This window comes from Salminus brasiliensis, chromosome 10, assembly GCF_030463535.1.
Source record: "Salminus brasiliensis chromosome 10, fSalBra1.hap2, whole genome shotgun sequence".
Taxonomy (NCBI): Eukaryota; Metazoa; Chordata; class Actinopteri; order Characiformes; family Bryconidae; genus Salminus; species Salminus brasiliensis.
Genome location: NC_132887.1, coordinates 21,100,873 through 21,124,802, shown reverse-complemented (window position 1 = coordinate 21,124,802; position 23,930 = coordinate 21,100,873). Strand labels below are relative to the sequence as shown.

The 23,930-nt window shown below is 39.2% G+C and overlaps 1 protein-coding gene across 1 annotated transcript in view; it reads left to right on the top strand.

Moving 5' to 3' along the window:
* The first annotated feature begins 3,019 nt into the window (after nucleotides 1-3,019).
* sh3yl1 (SH3 and SYLF domain containing 1) overlaps nucleotides 3,020-23,930 on the top strand; it is a 37,121-nt gene continuing 16,210 nt past the window's right edge. Inside the window, exons 1-4 of the mRNA XM_072689669.1 lie at nucleotides 3,020-3,272; nucleotides 19,061-19,171; nucleotides 21,230-21,343; nucleotides 23,311-23,375. Coding sequence (XP_072545770.1) covers nucleotide 3,272; nucleotides 19,061-19,171; nucleotides 21,230-21,343; nucleotides 23,311-23,375 — 291 coding nt within the window. The 5' untranslated portion in view covers nucleotides 3,020-3,271. The remainder of the gene's footprint in view (nucleotides 3,273-19,060; nucleotides 19,172-21,229; nucleotides 21,344-23,310; nucleotides 23,376-23,930) is intronic.

The window sequence follows — 23,930 nt, the reverse complement described above, 5'->3', positions numbered from 1 at the left end:
TTAGAATCAGGTGCAGCACATCAGCTGCAGGTGATTAGAACATGGTTAAAGAGGATTTTGGAGGAGCCAGGCTTATTTAAACCTCAGACATTTAGTTTGGTTTTCTTTTGATTGGTAAAGTGAGTGTTATTACCATGGTGAGAGTTTTCAGGAGCCTTCAGGAAGATGGTTGATTTAAAAAGATCTCACAACACTTCGAAATGAGCCGTTCCGCTGGTCCACGAAATCATCAAGTGCAACAACTGCCAAAACCTAGCTCAAGACCAGGACAACTGGAACAGTGTGCTTTGGACAGATGGACCCAAAGTTAAAATTATTTAGACACAGTAACCGACTGCATGTTTGGTGTAAATTGGACACACCATTTGAGCCCAAGAACCCATATCAACTGTGAAGCATAGAGGTGGAAATGTCCTGAGTTGCGGCTGCCGTTCTGCAGTAGGGCCCGCAGACCTCTCCAACATAGAATCCACTAGGAAGTTTGAGGGAAATCTGAGACCATCTGTCAAAAAACAAGTTCTGAAATGTTACATAGCTGAAAGAATTCTGATTCCCTTTAATGTCAGAGACTGGTAGGTTATTATAGGAAACATTTAACTGAAGTTAGTTCAGCCCAAATTGGAAAATGACAGCTATTAGGCCATAGAGTGTCCTAACTTTTTAATCACAAGAAAACTGCATTTCTATTCATTACATTTTACAAATGATTTGAAAAAAAAATGTATTCGGTTGTATGTGTTTAGTTATATTACCTCCATCTCTAAATATTGTTTAAATGAAGATCAAATGTCCTAATGATTAAATGTATTAAAAAAGACAACGTTTTTTTATGGGGTTAAATATCAACTGGTTAAATATCCATTAAGGCCTGTTCATTAAGTATCTATGGACGCTGATCGTGCTCAATTTTTCATGTACCTGTTGCTTTAACACAGCTTTAAGATTGTAGCCCTTAAAGACAAAATTAAAAGGAATCACAAAAAATCTGTGACCTAATGCTCAGAGGTATTAAAGCAGCACTACTGAGGAATCTGAATTATAACTTGGTCCATATCATTATAACTTATTATCTCCAATAACATTAATTACACTAAGGCCTTTTTATAGGGCTGTAAGCAATACCACTTCACTATACTTTTCAACTCTTCAATATATCATTAGTATAAAATCTATCATTAGTATCAAATAATGTTGTTAAAAAATATTTCTGCATCAACATACAGTATAGTGATTCTGAAAAAAATAGACCATACCAGAGCTCATTTTTCATGTTTATACGATCCACTTCACATTGTATCTGAAAAAACGTAAACGGTTATGTTTAGATTTTCAAGACTGTATCAGTATCTCATGTGTGGACAGAATTAAAACGTTGATGGTACAAGAAGCGTTTCTCAAGCTCTAAATCTACACCCGGCCTGCGCTTTAATCCATTTTCATTTAAGACATTTTTAAAGTCCATGTGATTGACACTGGTGGCTGCATTTGTTGCAGTCCATTTTGATATATATATATATATATATATATATATTTAGACAAGGTCTCAGACCTTGATTAGCAAATCAGGCCTACAGAAAACATCTCACCAATTCTAATGTCACCAATCCTATTTATGGGGAACTGTGGAGGTCACGATGAGTGTTGGAAGACCATAAAAACCTCTTGAAGAGAAGTGCTCGTATACTGGTAATACAGGCAAGTCGAAAACCCCATATGACTGCCAAGAACAGGAAAGTTCAGCTGAGTCATGAGTGGTGGAGCACCGTTCCAGTGTACAGCGCTGCTTGAACAACCATTAATGGAAGAGTCATAGGAAGCAAACCTTACCTGCAAACTCTGAAAGTGTATGAACACACAAACTTGCAACACACACATTAGGCTGACACATGCCCAGCATCCATAAACACTAAACAGGTTTATACTCCTTAGGCTAAAGAAACATAAACACACATATTAAAGACACCATTAGATGAGCTACAGAAACACACAAAGCATCCACATGAAAGTGTACTATAAGTGTACTGTAAAAAACAAACAAACAAACAAACAAACAAAATAACACTAAGAAATAAACTAACTAGTTAATCAGACTCAATTATAATACAGCTAGTGTTGCCACCTTTCAGAAATGAAAATAAGTGATGCCAGACTACAAAAATTTTAATGTAGGAAATGTATATGTATTAAAGAATAAACATTTTCTCTTAACTGATGTATTTATGTATTAATTATTATTCCATTCTTATAGTTTGTTCTTTAAATGGCCATGTATAATATGTATATTGGCTAATACTATTGAATATTAAATAAATTATAATTCATTCGACTTTAAAAACTCAACATCCTAAACAATCAATCAAACCACAATAGTCTACTGTAGTCTACAATTTGCCTTGTAATCATCTCCACTGACGCTGTCCAGTCAATCTTCCCACTCAGGTCTGTATTGGACATTTATGGAAATATGGAACAAAATTGCTTCAATACGGGACGCAACATTTAAGTGCCAAAAAAAGGATTCTGTATTTTACAGGACGGGTGACAACCTTAAATACAGCCAATTACATACTGTGGCCAAAGAAGAATGTGCTTTGTCATTTTTCCATTTGCAATTATTATTTTTTTTAGCAGAATACAGAGTTTAAACCCCCTGAACTGAGAGTCATACAGAAATATACAGTAAAAAAAAAAACATAAACAGAAAAACATAAGCATAATAATAAACATAATAATAAGAAAAGAAATATACAATAAAAATTAACATACAAACATAAACATAATAATAAACATATAAATAAGAAAAGAAATATACAATAAAAATTAACATAATAATAAACATATAAATAAGAAAAGAAATATACAATAAAAATTAACATACAAACATAAACATAATAATAAACATAAAAAGAAGAAAAGGAAAGGTGCTCCAGGGGGTCCTGAATGTTTCACCTAACGTCATTGTCCCTCATCTGTCCAAATGATCGCCTGATCCAAAATGCTCAAAGTTGGACTAAGCAGTGTTTACAGTCTACGCCTAAACCATCATACAGCTTTTTCCAGAATACCCTCCACACGGTTTGAGGATCACATCTGGCGACATGCTTCGTTTTGCCCAGTTTAACGTGACTTGGGTCCTTTAAGACAAAAAGTTAAGCAGCAACAGGTTTGACAGGTGTATCGGAAGTAGCTTCATCTGGCTGCGTTACCTGAGCCAGGTGAGAACAGACTCTGAGGCGTCTCCAGCCCTGGCAGTCAGTCCGCTCTCTGTAAAAGTAAGTAGAAAAGTCCATTTTCCTTCTGCCTCTAAAGAAACAGGTAGCGCAAACGCAACGCGACATCCAGCCGAGCCGAGCGCCCGCTGGAGAGGCTGTTGTGTGAGCAGGCTGTCCGACAGATCCCCCTCGTGTGACCACACGCCCAGAGGGAAGCCGAGGGTTTGGCAGAGCAGCGTTAGTGTTTTCCATTCAGAAAAGCGGCCGCGTTTGCTGAACACTGATACAGGCGCTTACACAGCACTGGACCGGGGTTACGGGCTTGAACTGCAGACTAGCTTTGAAAGATTGCTGTCCATGCCTTATTTATATTTTTTAAATCATTTTTTTTAGTTAATTTAGGCTGAAGTCGGTGTGTTTTAGACGGGCTGATGACTTTTGTGTTTTATGCATGGCGTCCTCATACGATCTCGTTTATGGAAATGTCCATAAAAAGCTAACTTTTTATTTTGTTTTTTTTTTATTAGTTTTTATTTTATAGTAAGCTCCCCGGAAATAATACTTACATAAAATGTATGAAATTACTGTAAAATTAAAGATGGCATTAATTTTATTTTGGTCCATACGACCATTTGGCCAGTCATGTGATCCGTGTTAAGCCAGTAACGAACGACTTGCAAATAAACAAGCGAAACCCACAGCCGGGGAAAGCGCTGTACAGCCGAGCCTGTTCTCAGGATGCGGCGCTGCGGGCTCTGCAGGCTCTGCGGGGGTGCTCAGCCTCTGCGATCCACTGAACACAGAGCTCCAGTCTTTCCCTCTTCACAACCCCTTCTTACATCAGAAACCGAGCCTGTCTTGTTGAGAAGACCAGCCGCAGGCCGAGGATGTTATCCTCCACACTTGTGATTTTTCCATGCCCTCTTTTTTTACAGTGTAACACGAGTTCAGCTACAGTTTAACAGGAACTACGCGGAGAGACGGAGCGCTGAAGGAAACGCACCTGGCCTGCCCACTCCGGTTTAGCTAGCTAGTGCTAACATTAGCTTGGTGAAGATGGAGAGCTCGCTAATGTAGCTAACTTACCATTGAGCGAATTGATCTGTAGTTTGCATATTATCATGTTTCAAACGCCCAGACAAAAACATGAGAACTTGTCGGCTGAGAATTTGGAGCTAACTTTAATAGTTAGCTGTGGTGGCTAACTAACTAACTAGCTAACTAGCTAGCTAACTAATACCGCCCTTAACAAGTTGAATTAGCTAGCTAGCACTAACCTCAGCACATTAATGTAGCAAACCCTTACAAACAAATAGATGCATGTTAATGTATCTCAGGACAGTAATTTTGAGAATGACAAGCGTAATAATTTATTAGTTTTTCTCAGTAACAGTTGGACATGCTAACGGTTAGCTTTGAGTGCTGGCCTCAGCAGAGCTGCCGATATGCTGGACTGTAAACGGGTTAAAAAGACCCCTGACCCAGGGCACACAGCTCTAACTCGCCGGCCGAGAGACACGATTAGCTCTAATCTTACTTCTAAGGCTATGATTTTTGGCATATCTAGATTATATTCCGGTTCTGGTCCAGTTCCAGTTCAATTTGAGTATATATACCCAGCTTGGTCAAGCTGATAGACCAGCTAAGCGACATGGGGGTGTGGTGTTCTCCTCGTTGGCCAGCTTTTCAACCACCTTGACCATCAAGGACCAGCTTAGATCATCTGAAGCCAGTTATCAGCAGAATGTGGTGCTGAGCTGGATTCATGATGCACTTATCTGCTCTTCATTTAATACTCACTGAAATACGACAGAGCTTTTCCTTCTTATCTTGATTTGACAAACCCTACAGGTTGATCTGCTACATTTCTTTTTCTTTCTTTCTTTTAAAACCTTTAAGAATACCTTCAAGAAGAAAGGCAACCGCAAAGTGATGTGGCCAATATAGCCCGTCTTACTTTGGTGTAGCTGACTGACGACTAATACAGGTTTCTGAACATATTGCTTTACCCCAGAATATGATTGAGGTAATGATTTATTTATTTTTATTTATTTATTTCTTTGGAAAAACAAATTTATTTCAGCTGAAAAATTAGACAGAGTGCCAAATGTGGGCACTTTTTGAAAATTACCCCTGTCACACCCTGTGATGAACCTCAATGCTCTAAACCCAGCCTTTTTTTTATCTGCTTCTATATTTCTATACTTCACTGCATTACTGTTACAAAATAAACAGACTGCACATTCATGAAGTGGTGGGGAAAAGATCAGCAATATTTAAAATAATAACATGACGATACATGCATTGTGAATTTCTATGTACTTCAGGAAGCAACCTAAAGTATTTTATTGAGTACAGAGTTTCTACAGACATCTCAAATAAGTCCTAAATAATAAAGAATATATGAAGTACTAAATAAGCAGCAGTGGGTTAACTCAGTATAGACACAGTGGAGCCTGTATGTGCAGTTATGTGCTGCAGGAGAACTTGCTAATTGCTGTTGTATTGTTTAGGTTGTAAATTTGCCTCGTCCAAAATGAAATCTGAGCGAATGTAGGGGAAATCCTCCTCGGTAGGCCTTGATATTCTGATCTGAATGGATAGATCAGTGGCTGGTGAATGATCTCTTCTTCGTTTGACATTGAAGTTGCGGTTATTTTGACTTGATCGCCAAAAGCAATTAAATTGGCCCCTGTGGGGACAGTAAGTGTTTCCACTGTACTTTGAAGCAGACACCGTTTTGACAGTGTGTCATGAGTGTCTGGTGTTCTCTGCATTCCTTTAGTTGTGGTGGAAACGCTATAAAATGTAGTTGAATGATTATACAAAGTTTTGTGGGTGCAGAGCTTTATTTATTTATTAAAATGCTTTTCATTTACACGTCCAGGCGTGTGTAGGGGGGGTTAAAGGCATTTGTTGCAGTTAGGATTTGACTGCATGTCTGAATGAAGCCTTAATGTGTATGGATCCAGGTCTTTTGGCCTGCTCTTCCAGTCTTGTAAGCAGCAGTTGCTGGGTAGTAACAGTTCTACAGTAACATCTCCTCCCTGATGGTGAAGCTGTTTATCTTCTGTGTTAAGTAGCTCTCACTGTAGTGACTGTGCAGAATTCACCCTCTCGAATTAATCCTGTGTCAAAATTTAAATTGGCCCTCATCACAGCAGATGTTTGAGCTTTCTCTCTCTGAATGGAAGCTGCATTGTAATGTGTCATTATCTCTAGTAATTGTGAATTAGGAGCTAATTACATTGTCGCAAGCATTTGCATTTTCCCTGCTTTCTTCTTTCCTTTTGCTCCGTGACTCACTTATTGACTAATTGCAGACTAATCTATTGTGTAGATCTGCGTAAGCAGCAATTATTGGTACAGTAGTAATGACAAAAATTGTATTCTCATTGTTATTCCTTATGACACCTGCATTCGTTAGTCCACCTCTTTGGGCAGGTAGCCCAGTCTGACGGCAGAGGCTTCTCGAGCTTATGTGTCGGGGGAAATGGACTTATGCAAAACAAAAATACTTTATTTCCAGGGACTAGCTGAAGAGCATTGGCGAGAGTTTAAATTCAGGATTGTTATGGATTCATTTAGGCAGATTAGATGATCGTGCTGCATCTAAAGACTCCCTCACCAGCTATAGGAGAATTAGAATATTCCTTTAAAGGCGTGATTGAAAAGAAGCAAGTTGGATTGATCTGGTTCTTCTGCTCATTCCTTAACCTGTTTTTCCATTCCCAGTGGCCTTTAGAAGCCTCAGCCGATTACATTGACTGACTAAAACGCTTTGGGGAGTGGCACTTCCTGCACAGGGCATTGTTGTAGATCGCTGCTGTTCAATAAAAACCACGTATCTCCATTTTTTTGGCAATTTTTAGTTTGGTTTGAGCCGTGTTACTGCTCTGTACACTGTGTAAATAATTCCGGATAAGTAGGCCAATAGAAATGCTCTAAATTACTTGGAAAAACATCTTATTTTACATCAAGAGAGCCGGTTTATCTGATGTATGGACATGTTCGAGCACTTTCTGTAAGAGCTAAAATAAAAGCAGCAACACTCAGGTCTTCCCTGTGCTGTTTCCCAAACTGCACACTTGTACACTTTATTATTACCCCAATAAATGCACTTCTAATGGTGGTACGCTGTTTTTTTTAAATGCACTATTCAGTGTGGGTTACAGTGTTTAGGATGCAGCCTTTGTATTTGCTGTAAGAGGCGCATTCAGCAAATCGGTCACGTGGCTCTAAATTGAACAAAGTTTTGTTCACATTAATGAAATATTACAGACAGTTTCCGTTTCCATGCCTTGCATTAAATTCGTAAAGGGTTAAGAAGCAGTATAGTAAATGCTAGTGATTACTTGGAGTTGTGGAATAAATGAATTTTGAAAGGCGGTGCATGCCTGAAGCCTAAATCTAGCAGCATCTTCTAAATTTCCCTCTCTATCTTCCTAATTACTGCTGAAGTCTTCGCAACCCAGAGCCACCCTGCTTCCTACCTTTAACTCAGTCCTAGCTACTCGTATCAGAGGTCGGGGCTGGCCTTTTAGCTAAAAAGGAAAGCCACTTGAACTACAGCCTCAAGTTTCTAAGTAACCCCCCCACCCCCTCTCTTCTTACAGTATCTTCACACTTCATAATATGCTGATGACCTGGTCCAAGCTCGCAAATAATCAATAACACAAGTCATCTCTGTCTGTAAACTGCGCCAATGCACTATGCTGCCTTCTTGTCTTACCATCTTGTCTTCTATTCTTTTTCTTGAAGGTCTCTTTATTTCATATAATTGTTGTAATATTTTGGCCCATTTTACCGCACATTTCCTTTCTCTGGTGTGCTCGTAGCACATTTTTTGAAGTTTTAAATTGAGATCAATGAAGAAAAAAAAAAAAAAAAAAAAAGCCAATGGCTTACAAGGTTCAGTGTCAGCTGACATCAGGGTGTAAATTTAAGAGGACTTTATTGACTAAAGGTTTCAGTTTTACATAGAATTAGATTTCATTAATCCCTAATGGCAAAGTAGGGAGTTCCAGCAGCATGCTTACAAGACAACCGCGGTTTACACACAACAGTAAAGGTAAAATAATAGCAAATAGAAAAGACTGTGCATGTTCAGGTCTATAGGATATACAGTGACGGCTTTTGTGGTTTTAATACTTTGGGTATGGGTCTCTTTGTACATTTTTAGGACGCTAGTGACCACTGTTTCCAAATCGTGAACTGGAACTCAATCTCCCACAATGCACTCTTAATTTCTTGTGAACGTTGCAGCGTGGTCACGATATGAGCTGAATGTGGACGAAATGCTTTATATAACAACAGACATTGGAACGAAATGGAGCTGACGAAGTTTGCACACATAAGTAAGGGATAGTTACTAGCCACCGGACTCTGGGGTTTGTAGTTTAAGGGTAGGCTTATGTTACAAAGCAACATAGCAAAGATGATTCCATTTATTATTTATTGTTATTTGTGTTTCTGCTGCTACTTGGTAAACTACATAGTTCCTCCTGTATAGAGCAATACTAATGAGCGAGTCGACGCCAATGACTGCCTAAAGTTTGGCGCCCAAGGACAGCACCAAGTACTGACCTGACCTTTATGTGAACTGCTTTCAGTTGCTGCTTGTTTGTGGGTGTTTCTGCCTTTAGTGTTGTATTCCCTAAGTGTTCTCAGTTGCTTTGAGGCCAGGTGGGTTGAGGTCAGGTGACTTATATGAGAGTTTGTTATTTAGTATATAACGTTACTCAGTGCTAAAGTTACATAGATATACAGATACATACTTTATTGATCCAGAAGTTAATATAGTGTAGTAGCCAGCCGTCTGGGTCAAGAACGATGATGACAGAGACGCCAGTCTCGCTATAGACAACTCAACGGACCAGTGATTTTAAAATGTCCACCTTTTCCATGTGATTTTAAAATATATGTTCTTACCTGGGGTGGGGTGGGGTGGGGTAGCATAAGTTGCGCAAGAAGCTCAGAATGTTATGCGTTTATGTGGCCTCCATTGTCCTGCATTATTTTAAAACTGAAAAGCAATCAAACACGAAGTTTTCTCACAGGGTTGCAGACTAAGTGAACACTTTGAGACTTTGTGCAAATTGCCTGGTGTTAGAAGCAACAGGCAGACGGAATATGAGAGTTTTTTTTTGTCCAGACTGTTCTTCAGTTAACTGAGGCTCAAATCACACACGTTTTAGGATTAAACCTCATATCTGAGAGTACAAGGTCCAGTTAATGGTTTTGGGTTTTCAGGCACATTAAGCAGGCACTGGAAATCATCCAGGTTTGCTTGCTCTGCCTTTTACTCAAACTCAGCATGTCGCTAAACGCACAGCTAAGAGGCTTTTACACCCCCCCCCCCCTTTTTTTTTTTGTCTTGTTTCACACCACCTGCTGTTGACCACACCAATCAATGAGCTTCTACAGTGGGGGAATGGGCTAATTTGGCCTGTGTACTAGAGACCCAGAACTACAGCAGGGCAGGGCAAGGCTGCTTAGTGTACTCCTGTCTCTGTAACGTTTTCTAGAGTGCCTATGATCAGACGCTTTCCCCAGTATCCTCCTCTTAATTTCATAGCGGCTCTCACGCAAAGGACCTCAGTCTCCTCAGGAAGTGGTGTTTGCGCTGGCTCTTCTTGAACAGCCTGTTTACATTCACTTTTCATCCCAACTTGTCATACAGATGCACACCCAGATACTTGTAGGTGTTAACCGTCTTGATGTTCTCACCCTGGATGGTGACAGAAGCTGGAGGAGGCGTCGTTTTCTGTAGATGGTTTTCTGGAGATCCAATGGACACAATGGTGTGTTAGTTCAGTAGCTGCATGTAGGATTGCAGCCTGCCATTCAGGGGCTCGGTAATTAGGACACCACAGCAGTATCCCTCAGTATCCTTAGTCAGCATGTCCCTCAGCTGGAGGGGCTGGAAGACGTTAAAGTCACTAGAGAAGTCAAAACAACGCGACTCCATGTCCCTGTCGAAAGCAGGTGCGAGTAAGCCCTGCGCAGCAGGTAGATCATGGCATTCTTAACTCGCAACACCCTGTAAGCGGCCCAATGGCACACCCACATGTGTTCTGAAGTGACTCAGGACAAGCCACTCCAGTGACTTCATGAGGTGTGACATCAGCATTTACAGGTCTGAAGTCGCTCAGCTCGGTTCAGTTATGCTCAGACGTCGTCGTGGGCGGGATACCGGTTCATCCGGTATACGATTTAAATTTCGTTCGAGGTATGAGTTTCATAATGACCTTAAAGGTGCCATAGAATGCATTTATTGAGTATTTTAAGATATTCTTTGATATATAATTAATATGTGACCTTAGATTGTTAAAAAAATTAAGCTATTTAACAAGCCAATTTACAACCCTGTTATTTTGTCTCTGAATAGTATTGCTGTCCTCTCGGTGAGCCTAGCACCTATCCCAAATCCTGCTGACTTGATCGGCTTCCCACCAGCGCACAGTGGTCAATCAGCTTCCTTCGGTTGGTCCTTTCCCCTGCCTCTGTGTGGGGTAATAGCTAGCTTAGCATTAACGTTTAGCCTTTGTAGCCTCTCTTCTGGGTTTCCCTGAAGCCCTAATGGCTTTCACTACTGGATTGTGTTTGTAAGTTCTGTGGTTTTGGAATTGGCCCATTTCACAGCTCTGTTTTGGGGCTTACAGTTTGTCACTTCCGTTAATGGAATTCTCATTAATCAACTAAATGCAGTTTTCCATATTTGGGAACTTCTAATAGCATAACTAAAGGTGTAACATTTTAACGCTATTAGTGGCTAGTTTTAAAACACTGTAGAGTTTGGTTTGGGACACAAAGCACAGATACATGGGCAGGTCTGTACGGAGGCTCGGATGAAGCGGGCAGACTCGCGAGAGGGCAGGGTGGATACTAGATTTTGCGGGCAGGACTGAACCCGTGTCAATGCACAACTCTGCGTTGGTTCATTTAGATTTTCTAATAAAACGTTTCAATTCACCTTTAAATTTATAGAACTATCAAAGCGCATTTAGGGATTGATCAAACTTGAGATGTAACCCATGCATGGTTCACACCGACCAGTCTTTCTTGAGGAGCATAGATTTGTCAGTAACCAGGCTTTGAGTGCCCTTATTGACTGGACCAATCAGCTGTAAAACACACTTCCAATCTCATCTCCATAATTAAAACACTGGCATTAATAAAGAGGTTCCCTTACTTTCTCTAGCCTGCATTGGGAGTGTTAACTAGAAGATATGAAATTTCTTCCTGTTTTATTTTATTGTAGTTAGATTATGTTTGTCTATAATTGTGACTTGGGTAAGGATTAGACCATATATTTTTAAAAAGTTATTCTAATTAATAAAAAATTTCAATTTATTGCACTGAATTTATACTGTTAGCTTTAATAGTTTTACTTGTATTGTGATATAAATATTTGCCAATACTGCCAGAAAAAATACTACTACCCAGAGAACGGCTACGGTGCACTGGCCTTATTTAAGAGCAAATATACAAGGTGAACAATGAACTACATCACATAGGAATGAGCAGTAAGACCAAAAATGTGTGGTTTTATGGTATATCAAAGCTTTTTATGTATCGATTGATTGCCTGACTAGGGTTTTATATGGCATATTCAATTTAGGAGTGCGTAGAATTCAGATCAGTTGCAGCAAATGAGAATTATGTTATATTTGGACAGTAATTATTATTGCAGTAGAACCCATCCTCCAGTACCACTGCAGTGATTGTAGCCAATTGTCGTGTACTGACCAATGGTCATGTATTGAAACCTGGTCAAAAAAAAAAAAAAAAAAAGGGTGGGGGGGACAAATTGGAGGATTTGACCCTGCTTTCTAAACATAGCTGGCAAGATATTCTAGTGCTGGCACAAACATTCCTCTGTGTTGGAGTAAAAGACTTTGCTCCACAGTTTTGCCTTTGTGTGCGTTTTCTAGAGCAGCAGTGAAGGCATTCTTTGAAAGTCATTTGCTTGTTCATGTGATCTAACCACATGAACAATAAAACAATGTTTGAGGGAAATGGAGCGTTTGTGACCTTTCGTGTGGAGTGCAAATGGTATTTTTGAAGGCATAACATCACAACCTTAGTTGAAACTTGAGCTCGAACTTGGCACAGCCACGCTGCAGAGCTATCTTATCTTATGCTCCTGGGGAGGGGTCGTGCTTTGTCAAATGACAGAAACCTGTCAAATCCCCTATTCCAAGATTGCTCAAAGATAGGAAACAAGTAGTTGTGCGCTTGATGTTAACGACAAGTTGGTTTTCATGAAAAGCCAGTATTTTATTTGACGACAATGAGTAATCTACAATCACAGGAGAACAAGCCGAGTGGCTTAATCTCTTCTTCTTCATATTGAAATCTTGAGGATCAGTGATCCATCAGTTTTAAAGAAAAATCCACCATCAGCACAATTCGCTTTAGTGCATTAGCTTAGAAGTGTTTAATTTTTTAGTTAACTGTTTTAAAAATGAATAAATAAATAAAAACATGAAATAATAATGACACTAATTTACTGGGGAAGATGTAAAATATCATGGTAATGCATATAATACAGTATATTACATACTAACATTTTATATGTATTTTTACATAATTACTGAGGACTTATTGTCCCGCTGGAGTGTGTTTACCCACCTTCCCCTTTTTTTTTTTGCAATCCTAATACACCTGAGCCAGACACCTGGTTCTTATCGCCGCCTTACCTCTTTATGAACTCCACCCTGAGTAGTTGATGTTTATAGAGTGCTAGAAGAGAAACATCAGGATGAGGGCACTTGTGTAACAGCACATGTTGGTGTTGACAATGACTTCATGAATGAATGAGGCAAAAGGACAGGATGTTCCTTTGAAAGAATTGAAAACAGTTCTTTATGTAATTCGCAATTCTGTTGTTTTTACTATTTGCTGTCAAGTTGAAACTTAGTAAACTTAGTGCTGGAACTAAGTGCTAAGATGAATTCCATAGATTCACTGATTCTTCCAAATTCCCTGCATGATTAACTGGTTAAGATGTAAAAAAGTGAAACACCAAGAGTCAGACTTGTTCACAGTGGTGAGATTAGGAACCTGAAGTCTGAAGTGTTTAATGCTTCTCAAAGTTCTTACACACAATAGCTGTGGATGCACTGACTGATGCTCAAGAGACTGTTTTCCTTTGGCATTAAGGTCAGTTTTGTTTCGGTTTTGGCCTCAAATTTTAAAATGTGTTTTTTAAACGCGTGTAACGTTCAGCTAGTTGTTACAGCTAGGGGTGCTGAGGAGGTAACATAAAAATGTGTATGATAAAGGAGAAGTCAACCACAGCAGAGATGTGATGAAAAAGCCACCACTTTACTCAAGTTTACATTTACATTTAAGGCATTTAGCAGATGCTCTTATCCAGAGCGACTTACAAAAGTGCTTTGCTATTTACCCAAGAAAAACCTCAGCTAGTTAGAATAAACTAATAGTTCAAAGATACCTCTAAGTTTAAACACTACTAAACACAAGTCAGTAAGGTGACCACTCTGCTATTCACCCAAGTACTCTCTGAAGAGGTGGGTCTTCAGTCTGCGTTTGAAGACAGCGAGCGACTCGGCCATTCGGACACCCAGAGAAAGTTCATTCCACCACTTTGGTGCCAGGACAGAAAAAAGCCTGGACGCTTGTCTTCCGTGGATTTTGAGGGATGGCGGGTCGAGCCGAGCCGTACTTTAAGCTTGAAGGGATCTTGGTGCGAATCGGCTTTTGACCATTGCCATCAAGTACGGAGGGGCTGGTCCGTTCTTGGCTTTGTAGGCCAGCGTCAGGGTTTTGAATCTGATGCGGGAAGCAGCTACAGGAAGCCAGTTTAAACGTTTGAAGGAAAACTGCGCCTTAAGATGGATTTGTGGATTTAAATAATGTAGAATTAGTTTACAAATTGGTGAAGACCACCCAGGAACTGGTCAGTTCATCTCATGTATTAGCATTTGTTAGGTTTTCAACATGTACAGTTAGGAAAAACATTAAACATATGGACATTTGACCTTGACAATGTTGAGAAATGGAGGTAATATAACAACACATTGAAGATTGATCTTTTCTGTTTACAGTAGATTTAATCCAAAAGTGCTCTTACGTTGTTGTTGTTGTTGCTGCTGGGATTGTGCTGAATATAAGCTTGTGTAGCACTTTGAGAACAAAAGTTTGGTAGGTGAAATTTGTAAAAATGAAAAGGCTGGTCAGACTGCCTCAAACTCCATAGGGTTGAAGCAATATATGAAATATAATGAGTAGAATTACAGTTTTTTTTTTTTTTTGGTGAGGATGCAGTTTGGACATCTCACACATTTCTGACTTCTCAATGTGTAAATCTAGAATCAGCTACAGATGATTAGAATGTAGTTATAGAGGATTTTGGAGTAGCCGGTCTTAATTAAACTTCAGATTGTAGAGCCTGAAAAGGGTAAAAAATCGATTAAACTAAATAATTGAAAGTGAAACAACTGCAACCTTGGCCAGGTCAGGACGTCCTAGCAAGTTCAGTCCAGAGCAGACCTCAAGAAAAAAAAAAAGTCCCAACAATCCTATGATGTCCTCACAGGACCTACAAGTAGATACAGTTGATGTTCTTGGTACTTGGTAACGTGTCTTTACTGTTAGCCAGAATAACTCTGCACCAGGACACGTGGCAGACACCACAGTATGATGGACCAGTCACTCTCTTGTTATCCCAAGCATTACAAATGACAGTGGTCTTTTTCATTCGGCTCACCTTCCACCTTCTAATTAATGAAATGAATTGATGTCATTCCTCGGTGCTCTTCTGTGAGCATTCAGCGCAGCATTGTTGTTTGTGAGTCGTCCAGCTTGATCTCCTCATGAGCTGGCCTTTCGATGGGTGAAAGTATTGAAAGGGCCCAGACTGAAGACTGGCATCTTGTCTCAAAACTCCCTAATTGGTGGCAACCCTGTGATTTACAATTTTGGTATTGAAGCGGGTGTCTCCCTGGTGCAATGGAGAATTGTCCTGTTGACATGGCTGGTTTAGCGGGAATTCCTAAACTGGAAAGACTGCATTGAAAGTGACGTTCTGCAAGCACCTCCCTGGGTAAACCGCAAGCAGTGGAACAATTGCCAAAAATAACTTTTTGTCTGTACCATTTGACTGTTTGATCTTCAGGTTGAAAATCTAGTGCTTCACCCCTTAAAATGAGTCATTGCAAACCGAAGTATGGCGCACGCAAAAACAAGGGAGAGGTGTGATGGAATTTTGTAAGAATGCATGAGTAGAAGGACACCTAAACATGTGGGAGTGTATTTTAGCGTAGCTTATCAGTTAAGTAGATCCCTAGGTGGTCTATATTAATGTGGCTTGGGACAGACTAAGGTAAACCTGGGTAACACTAAATTTTGGATAGGGTTGATCGAGTTGTCATTGAACAGCTCTGAATTGCCGCCGTACTTCACGGCAATGGTCAAAAGCTGATCTGCACCAAGAGCCCTTCAAGCTTTAAGTACGGCTCGGCTCGACCCGCCATCCCTCAAAATCCACAGGAGACAAGCGTCCAGGCTTTTTTCTGTCCTGGCACCGAAGTGGTGGCACAAACTTTCCCTGGGTGTCTGAACATCAGAGTCGCTCGCTGTCTTCAAAGTCCACGCCCACGTCCAGGGAGGTTAGCTACAGTGTCATGGGCTGTAAATGATCTTAATGAGGTTACACACAGTGGACACAGAACCTTAAAACCTCTGAAGATGGACTTGTAGCCTGTCCATACTTTGATCCTCATATCCTCTAAGAATTCTTTGCTTTTCGTTTCTCTGTGCTAGAGTGGTACACAGTCACAAAGATTGAGTCAACTTAAACTGGTTGAACGTAGGGCTGGGCGATATGACAATTTTATCATATGTATTTTTGTTTTATTATACACAATATGTTTTTCTAAATAATATAGAGGATATTTTTTGTGCTTAATAAACACTGATTAGCTGCATGTTTAATTACAAACGGTGTAATTAGACTGGTTTAATTGGATTATGTGCAGCATATTTTGAATAAAAATCACTGTACTCAGTATGGGAGAGTATCTGAATAGTAGTTTTAAAATATTTGTCGCTACTAATGTATTTAGTGTATGATTACATGTTTTGTGTCAAATATTTTTATTGTGAAACATAAAGTTATTGACTTTGACTTTTTCCCCCTCCCCCCTTCTTAGCTGTGTTGTGTTGTTCCAATACAAGCAAAAGAAAATAAATATGTGAATACCAAATAATTTGTAACCAACAAATGGGGGTGCATTTTCAGAAGCTAGTGCTGGGGTGGCAGTATTTTATCATAGTATTAATATATAAGTATTATAAGAATGTAGGTCAGAAAAATGATCGTAGTTTTTACTGATTACGTAGGTGTTTTTTTGTTTCTTTTTTTTTTGCAAGTACAGTAAAAATGCTTCCTTAATGTGTAAGAGAGAACCGCAACAGTGCGTCATTTCTGACAAAGAAGAGGGTGGGGGCAGCAGTCAGATGCACACCCATGGCATCAGACAGAGAAGGAGTGATATTTGACCAGAGGCTATTAAAAGTTGGCTACTCCCAAAACCTGTTATCTACTTATTTGCTTTCTTTTAAAATGATCAAAATGTAATTAGGGTAATTAGACTTTTCTAATGATGGCAGTTGTCAGAATATATAAAATGGTCTTGTAAAAAACCAGCTTGATGATGTGTTTTCAGCTTAAGTAATTCCAGAACTATCGAACAAACGTTTGGACGGTTGTGCACGTTGTTGGCTCAGATTAGAATTAAATGATTTTGAAAAAGGCTTCCTGTTAGTGCTGTTGACTTGTAGTGGAGGTGAGCAGGACACAATCTAATGCCAGGCAAAAAATGACCGCTTATGTAATACTGTTTGATACATACTGTTTTTCAATTTTAAAACCACTTCATCATATGTAATAAACCTTAAATTAATTAAAGTTGAGACTTTGTGCAGTCAGAAGAGTGGGACCTGAAGACTGTCTTGCGATTTGGGTTTAATCACAGCACAAAATGAACCAGAAAAATGAAAATGGAATATTTTTTTATATAAGTGTCATTTATAAGTGTTTTTGGGAATTGATGCAGTATTGCAAAACATTGTAATACTTTGTTATAGTGATATGTTCTTACTGTAGTCATGCCCCACTCTCTAGTGGTGGTTGTAGTAGTAGTGTCTTTAGTAATAGCAGTTATAGTAGAAGCAGTAGTTGTATATAATATCCTAGTAGAAGCAGCAATAGATGATGCTGTAGTAGTGGTAGTAGTAGTAGTAGTAGATGACACTGTAGTAGTAGTAGTATCAGCAGCAGTAGTAGTAGATGTTGTTGTAGTAATAGTAATAATAGTAGATGTTTCAGTAATAGTAGTAGATGATGCAGTAGTAGCAGCAGTAGTACTAATGGTGATGATGCCGTAGTAGTAGATGATGCAGTAGGAGTAGTAGCAGCAGTAGTAGTAGTAGTAGATGATGCTGTTGTTGTTGTAGTAGTAGTAGCGGCAGATGATGCTGCATTAGCAGTAGTAGTAGATGACGTAGTAGTAGTAATAATAGTAGATGATGTAGTAGTAGTAGTAGTAGATAATGCCATAGTAGCAGCAGCAGTAGTAGATGTAGTAGTAATAGTAGATGATGTCATAGTAGTAGTAGATAGTAAGTATTGGTGGTAGTAGTAGTAGATGACACTGTAGTAGTAGCAGCAGTAGTAGTACATGATGCCGTAGTAGATGTAGTAGTGATAGTAGATGATGATGATGATGATGTCATAGTAATAGTAGTAGTAGATAGTAAGTAGTAGTAGCAGATGATGCTGCCGTAGTAGTAGAAATAACAGCAGATGATGCCGTAGTAGTAGATGATGCTGTAGTGGTAACAGCAGCAGTAGTAGATGAGCAGTGTAGCAGTAGGTGTAGACCCTATCCTAGTAGTAGCAGAAGAAGTTGTTGTCATTGAAGTAGCAGTGGTAGCAGTAAGTGATGTTCTGGCAGCAGTAGATTATATCGTAGTAGATGATGATGGTGCTTATGATGATAGTAGTAGTAGCTGATATACTCGTAGTATTAGTTAGAAGCAGCAGTGATAGTAGAGACATCATAGTAGATGGTGTCCTAGTAGTAGTGGAAGTAGTTGAAATAGTAGGGCTAGTAGACTTCAGTCTGAATTTTGGAGCCTCCCATGTTAGAATTAAGCTGTAAGGCAGTAGATCACCAAAACCAGGGTTTAACATGCAGGGTTTAGAACTCTCTGGGTATCACTTTTACACCCTTTTTATTATTACTTTAACAATGATAAAATTTAAATTTGTGTTCCATGTTGAGGAAAGGTCCGATAAGAAAACCTTGAAATGCTTAAATAATGACGTTTTTGTTGCAATACCGGGGGGAAATCCAAGAATAGGCCTAGACGCTTGTAATTGACGTAATCACCGGAGGGCACAAAGCTGACGAACTGGCATTAATTTGAAGACTATTTTAGATTAATTTGAAGACATGCTCTTGTCCTGCCCCTGCTGCAAGACATGAGAGGTGTATTTATTTCAATATGTGATGATACAAGCATCTTTAATAAGTAGTTTTATCATTTTAATTAGTGTGCCTGAACACTGTAAATGTTTACTTTTAATGGGGTGTGTGTGCACACGCGTATAGGTTAGGTCATGTTATTCCAGATTTCATGTGTAAAATTGACAAAATGCTGCAAGAGAGTGGTTGCATTGGTCACAGACCAGCCATTTGTTTGTTTAATGTGTTTTGGATTTCTTTGAGTTTGCCAGAAAAGTTTTTGAGCGAGTTGGTACAAGTGTTTGGCATTCAGCTTTAACTGAAGACATTTTTCCTCTCCATTTTCAGTGAACAATCCAATTCCATCTAACTTAAAGTCGGAGGCGAAGAAGGCTGCTAAAATCCTCAGAGAATTTACTGAGATTTCAAACAGACAAGGTCCTGACAAGCTAATTCCAGGTAAATGGCCTAGATTCCTTTTTTTGTGTTTTTTGACTGAATGAATTTGTGGAAAAATCTATTTTTATATGTTTAAAATACCAGGGGGGTGGGGGGAGGGGTAGCTTTACTATAAAATAAACTGAAATTTAATTATTGGTAGAAATCTGCTGTGATTAGTATTGTCTAATACTAATTCTGGTACTGAAAATACCAAAAATTAGGTTGTCTGTTGTAATACCATTGAAATTTGATGATTCACAATAGCAATTTTGATATAATGACAAAGAAATTTACATATATATTTAAATATATCCAGTTTTTTCCCCTCAGCAACAGAAAAGTGGGTTGGGCATTTGATTAATAAACTTTTACCTTCTCTTACAGTAAAAATAAATAAATACATAAAACAAACCCACATTGTGCCTAAAAACAACATCCAAAACCAGTGAACTTTGTGAAAATGGAAAATATAATGCAGAAAGCCCAGGTGTAATAAATTAACAGGGCATAACTTTATATTTTATTAAAAAAACAGTGGCATGGAGCCATCGAGTATTTAACACAAACAATACTGTTATAAAACTCACACAGCCTGTTATGTCCCAAGATTGAGATGGCTGTTGTAACAACAGTAAAGAAAGTGCTTTAAAACAATGCTTAATGCGCAAACCCTCTCTGCCTACGTGCCTGAATTGCAACCATACTTGACATAGAAGCCCTATTACTGAGCTCACAGAGCATTTCAGTTGATTGCTGTCATCTCTGTACCAGACTTGGGCCAACTATTTTATGTGTTTCTTACATGACTGAGCCAGTTGTGCTTCTGTAGACCATGTACACCACAGATGTGGAGAGTAGTCACAGGACACTACTGTCTAAGCTGACAGAGCTGCTTGGTAGCCCTCTCGATTGATAATCCCAACAAAACAAAGCCAACAGAGCCCACCGCCCTCCACCAAAGAAGTTCAGATTTAAAAATAAATGTTCTTGAATGCTTTTTTGGATGTTTGCTTATAACAGAAAAAAATATTAATTACTATAGAAAACTTAAAGGGTCATGTTAAGGGCCTTTTTGATGACCTTCATTGTACAAATTGCTATATAGCTAAAGTTTGAATTTAATTGCATTGAGGTTCATTTAAACTCCCTCGCGTTATTAGATGTACAAAGGATCTTTATAAAAAACAATTGTCTTTCTGTGCAATTGCTCCCAAAATGGCTTGTTTTATACAAGAATACACTTGTTGCTGACCTTTTGTTATACACCAGCCTACTACTTTTTAGACTAGTGGTCCCATCTGTCCTCATAAGGATTAGAAATACTCTCTATAGCAAGGTAGATGTCTTGGAAGAGGGTTAATGACCATGTGAAATGGAAGACAACTCAGTAATAATACCAGTTGTTCCATAATGTGCAGTTATCCACATTGCAATCCATAAACTTACAAAACAGACAATTTAACCATTTACACAATTATTATTATCTCAGATTATTCGTATTTGATTGAGAATAGTCTTATTCATCTCTCTCCTTTATAGGAAATTGCAACCAAACCTATACCTATATAAATAAAACCTATGCTCCGCTAGAGCCCTATAATATATAAGATTGTTCTACTGTAGCCAAGATGGATTTCGTATCTACTTTATGGCAACAACATTAAAAAATAATAGCTATTTAAAAAAGCCTGTAATATAATAGCATTGGCAGAAAACATGCAGATTATCACCTCTCTGTGTTATTATTGCGTCATTGTTCAGATAGTTGCATGAAGTTGGCCATATTGCCCATATGCACCTCATCTATTTAATGAAGTCTTCAGAGCGTCCAAATGTCAGAGCCAAGAACTTTACTCTATGGGATCAGTAGTTTTTAGGAGCGCACCTAGTTAAGAGCTTTTTTTTTTTGTTTGTTTTTTAAATATTTTTAGTTATAACTTTCTAAAGGTATCCAGCCATCCCACTGCATTATGGGTTTATCAGTCTATCCATCCATCAGTCTTTTCTATCTGTACTCCCCCCTTTTGTTTTAGATTGGTAGTAGACTGACTATATTCTCTGTTTCTCTGTCCAAAGCCCATGTGATTGCCAAAGCCCAGGGACTGGCCATCTTATCTGTCATCAAAGCCGGGTTCATGATCACTGCTCGAGGGGGCAGTGGGATAGTGATTGCTCGTCTTGCAGATGGAAGTAAGTTGTTTTCTCTTCGTCCTTTCCCATTACAATCCCATTATATCACTTCTGGTTTCGTGTGAGCAAAAATTAACACTATGGCATGACCGTACCAGAGAAGAGAAATTACTGAAGAATCTCCAGGAAAATGCTTAAAGCTGCTCATAAGGTTAAAGTTCAATCAAAGCAATACTGTCCAGATGAAATAAATATGGAACATCTTAAGGGCTTTAGATCATCCAAGAAGTGATCCCAAGAGGAACCCAACAACAATATTTCAAGAACTACAAGCCTCTCTTGACTCAGCCTTTAGAAAAAACACTGCATCGGACTCCTTATTTAAGCACCGGCCTGGTCATTGGGAGATTCCTGGTTCGATACCTGGTAAGACCACAGCCAGCTGTAGCTTGGCGTACCAGAGAGCAAAGTTGGCCTTTAGTCAGTGTAGGTGTCTGTTAGCTGTTGTAACAGAACTAGAAGTTAGCATTTCCCCCAAGCTCATTCAGCTGGCCAGTGGTGTAGCATAAGTGTCAGTTTGAAACAATGTGGTAGAGCTTCCTCAGACAACGGAGGACGAAGGTTACCATGTGGTTCTTCAGAGTTCTGTAATGGGTGAGTTCTAGCTACTGGGTGGACATTGGAAATTGCTAAAAATGAGGTGAAAATTGGGTCCTAATGGAACTATTCCTAAAACTCAAATCACAACACATTCTAACCACTCAAATCCATATTAGAACCTGAAGCCATGAGCTGAAATAGCTGCAGTAATGAGACGGCTTCAGTATGCTGACATTATAATAGAACATTCATCTTTTTGATGTTTCGCTTTGGATTGCTCCTCCATTTCTCTTAGTTGTAGTAATAAATGGCTGGGAATCTATTATTCCGTAGCAAACAAATATGAGGCATGGTTATTTAGCGGATTAGCGGATGCCCAGTTAGGGATGACTGTGTCTTGTTCTAGCAGACGAGTTGAGTTTTTATTTCCTGTGTCCTCAAGAGAGCTGTTCTTTGTGTTTCTGTGACCGTCTATGAACTTTCTTTTATCATTTTTTTTTTTTAGGGAAAAATTCTAAACATGCTGTATATTTCATATGAGGTCATATGTCTATATATCAGTACGGAATGCATTTTGGAGTGAAGCCATTTTGGCACTGAAAGTGCATTCTTCCCTTCAATTCCATTTTGATCGTCATTGCTCCCTCGGGCATTTTGTTATAAATATAGTATAATATATGTTAATATATAAGAGTTTTTTTTCCAGTTTGTTTTCAATAAGCTGACTTTTAACAATAAAATCATTTTGAAATGGTATAATTATAAATATATTAACATATAGTCTACACATTCATTAGTTAATTAAATTAATTACATTGTTTACATTTAACAGAAACTAAATGTCCCTCCCCCTTCTTACTTTTCAGTTTTAGTTCATGTCCTTGGACATATTAGGAGTAACCCACTGTGCCATCTCAAAAAAACAACAACCCCCCCCCAGAAAACTGAAATATAGTCACTTTTTCTTCCTTCCCACCCCACCCACCCATCATTGAGAGACTACACCAGTCTCCAGAGGCTGTACGTACAGGCTTAAAGAAATTTCATCCTCTTTAAGTGCGGGCGTAGGAGGTAGATGTGGGGTTGCAGGAGGCAAGTACTCCTCCGTGGTTGACTGCAGGCTAGTGTACGGGTCTGACTCCGTGTTTGTTTCATAATGCCCTATTTCCACGATCCAATCAAATTCGGATGAATAAAATGATGTCCCGCCAACAACGATTTCCTGCCCGCATGTCCTGTTTCACTTCAATACCTCACATTAAAGCAGGAACATGCATTATGATTTCTTCCTAATGTTGACTTAAAAACATTAAAAGAAAGGTCCTGTAATGGAAACTCAACTTTTTATATCCTGGGTAATGTTAATGGAATGCAAGAAGACTATAATGTAGCATTAATTTGTGGCATTTTTCCTTTTCTTAATGTAGGTTGGTCTGCTCCATCAGCCATTGGCATTGCTGGCCTTGGTGGAGGTTTTGAAATCGGTCTGGAGGTGGGTTCTGCTTACTTTTGATTGGTTGTTTTCTTGTTTAAAGCAGTGGTCTCCAGCCCTCCTCCCAGAGAGCTGCCTTCCTACAGGTTTCAGCTCCAACCCAAATCCTTACACTTTACCAGGTGATCAGTTGACCGCTCAGCACCTCTCTTTACTCGAGTGTCCAAAACATATGGCCTCATGTCAACCACAAGGTAGATCATTGATTTTTGGCTCTGCTAACAAGTACGCTTATGAGAGAATGTGGTATTTGTCCATAACAAACCATGACTAGCACAGAAGTCCAATAACATCCTATTATTCAGGTTCAGAACAGGCAGATCACTCCTCTCCAGGTTTCCCTGTCACCCATCGGAACAATGGAGTGTGCAAGACCCTCTCCAGAATCCCACCCACTTTCTCCAAGAACCTCCAACTGTGAGGCTACCCAGGGCCAGGGCCCTTTGTGTATTCTACATCCACCCGGCACCTCTCACGCTAGGCATCTCCTGAGTAGGAGAGAGACCATCGCCTATCAGAGTTTGATTCCAGAGCCCAAAGAGTCCAGAGTGTAGA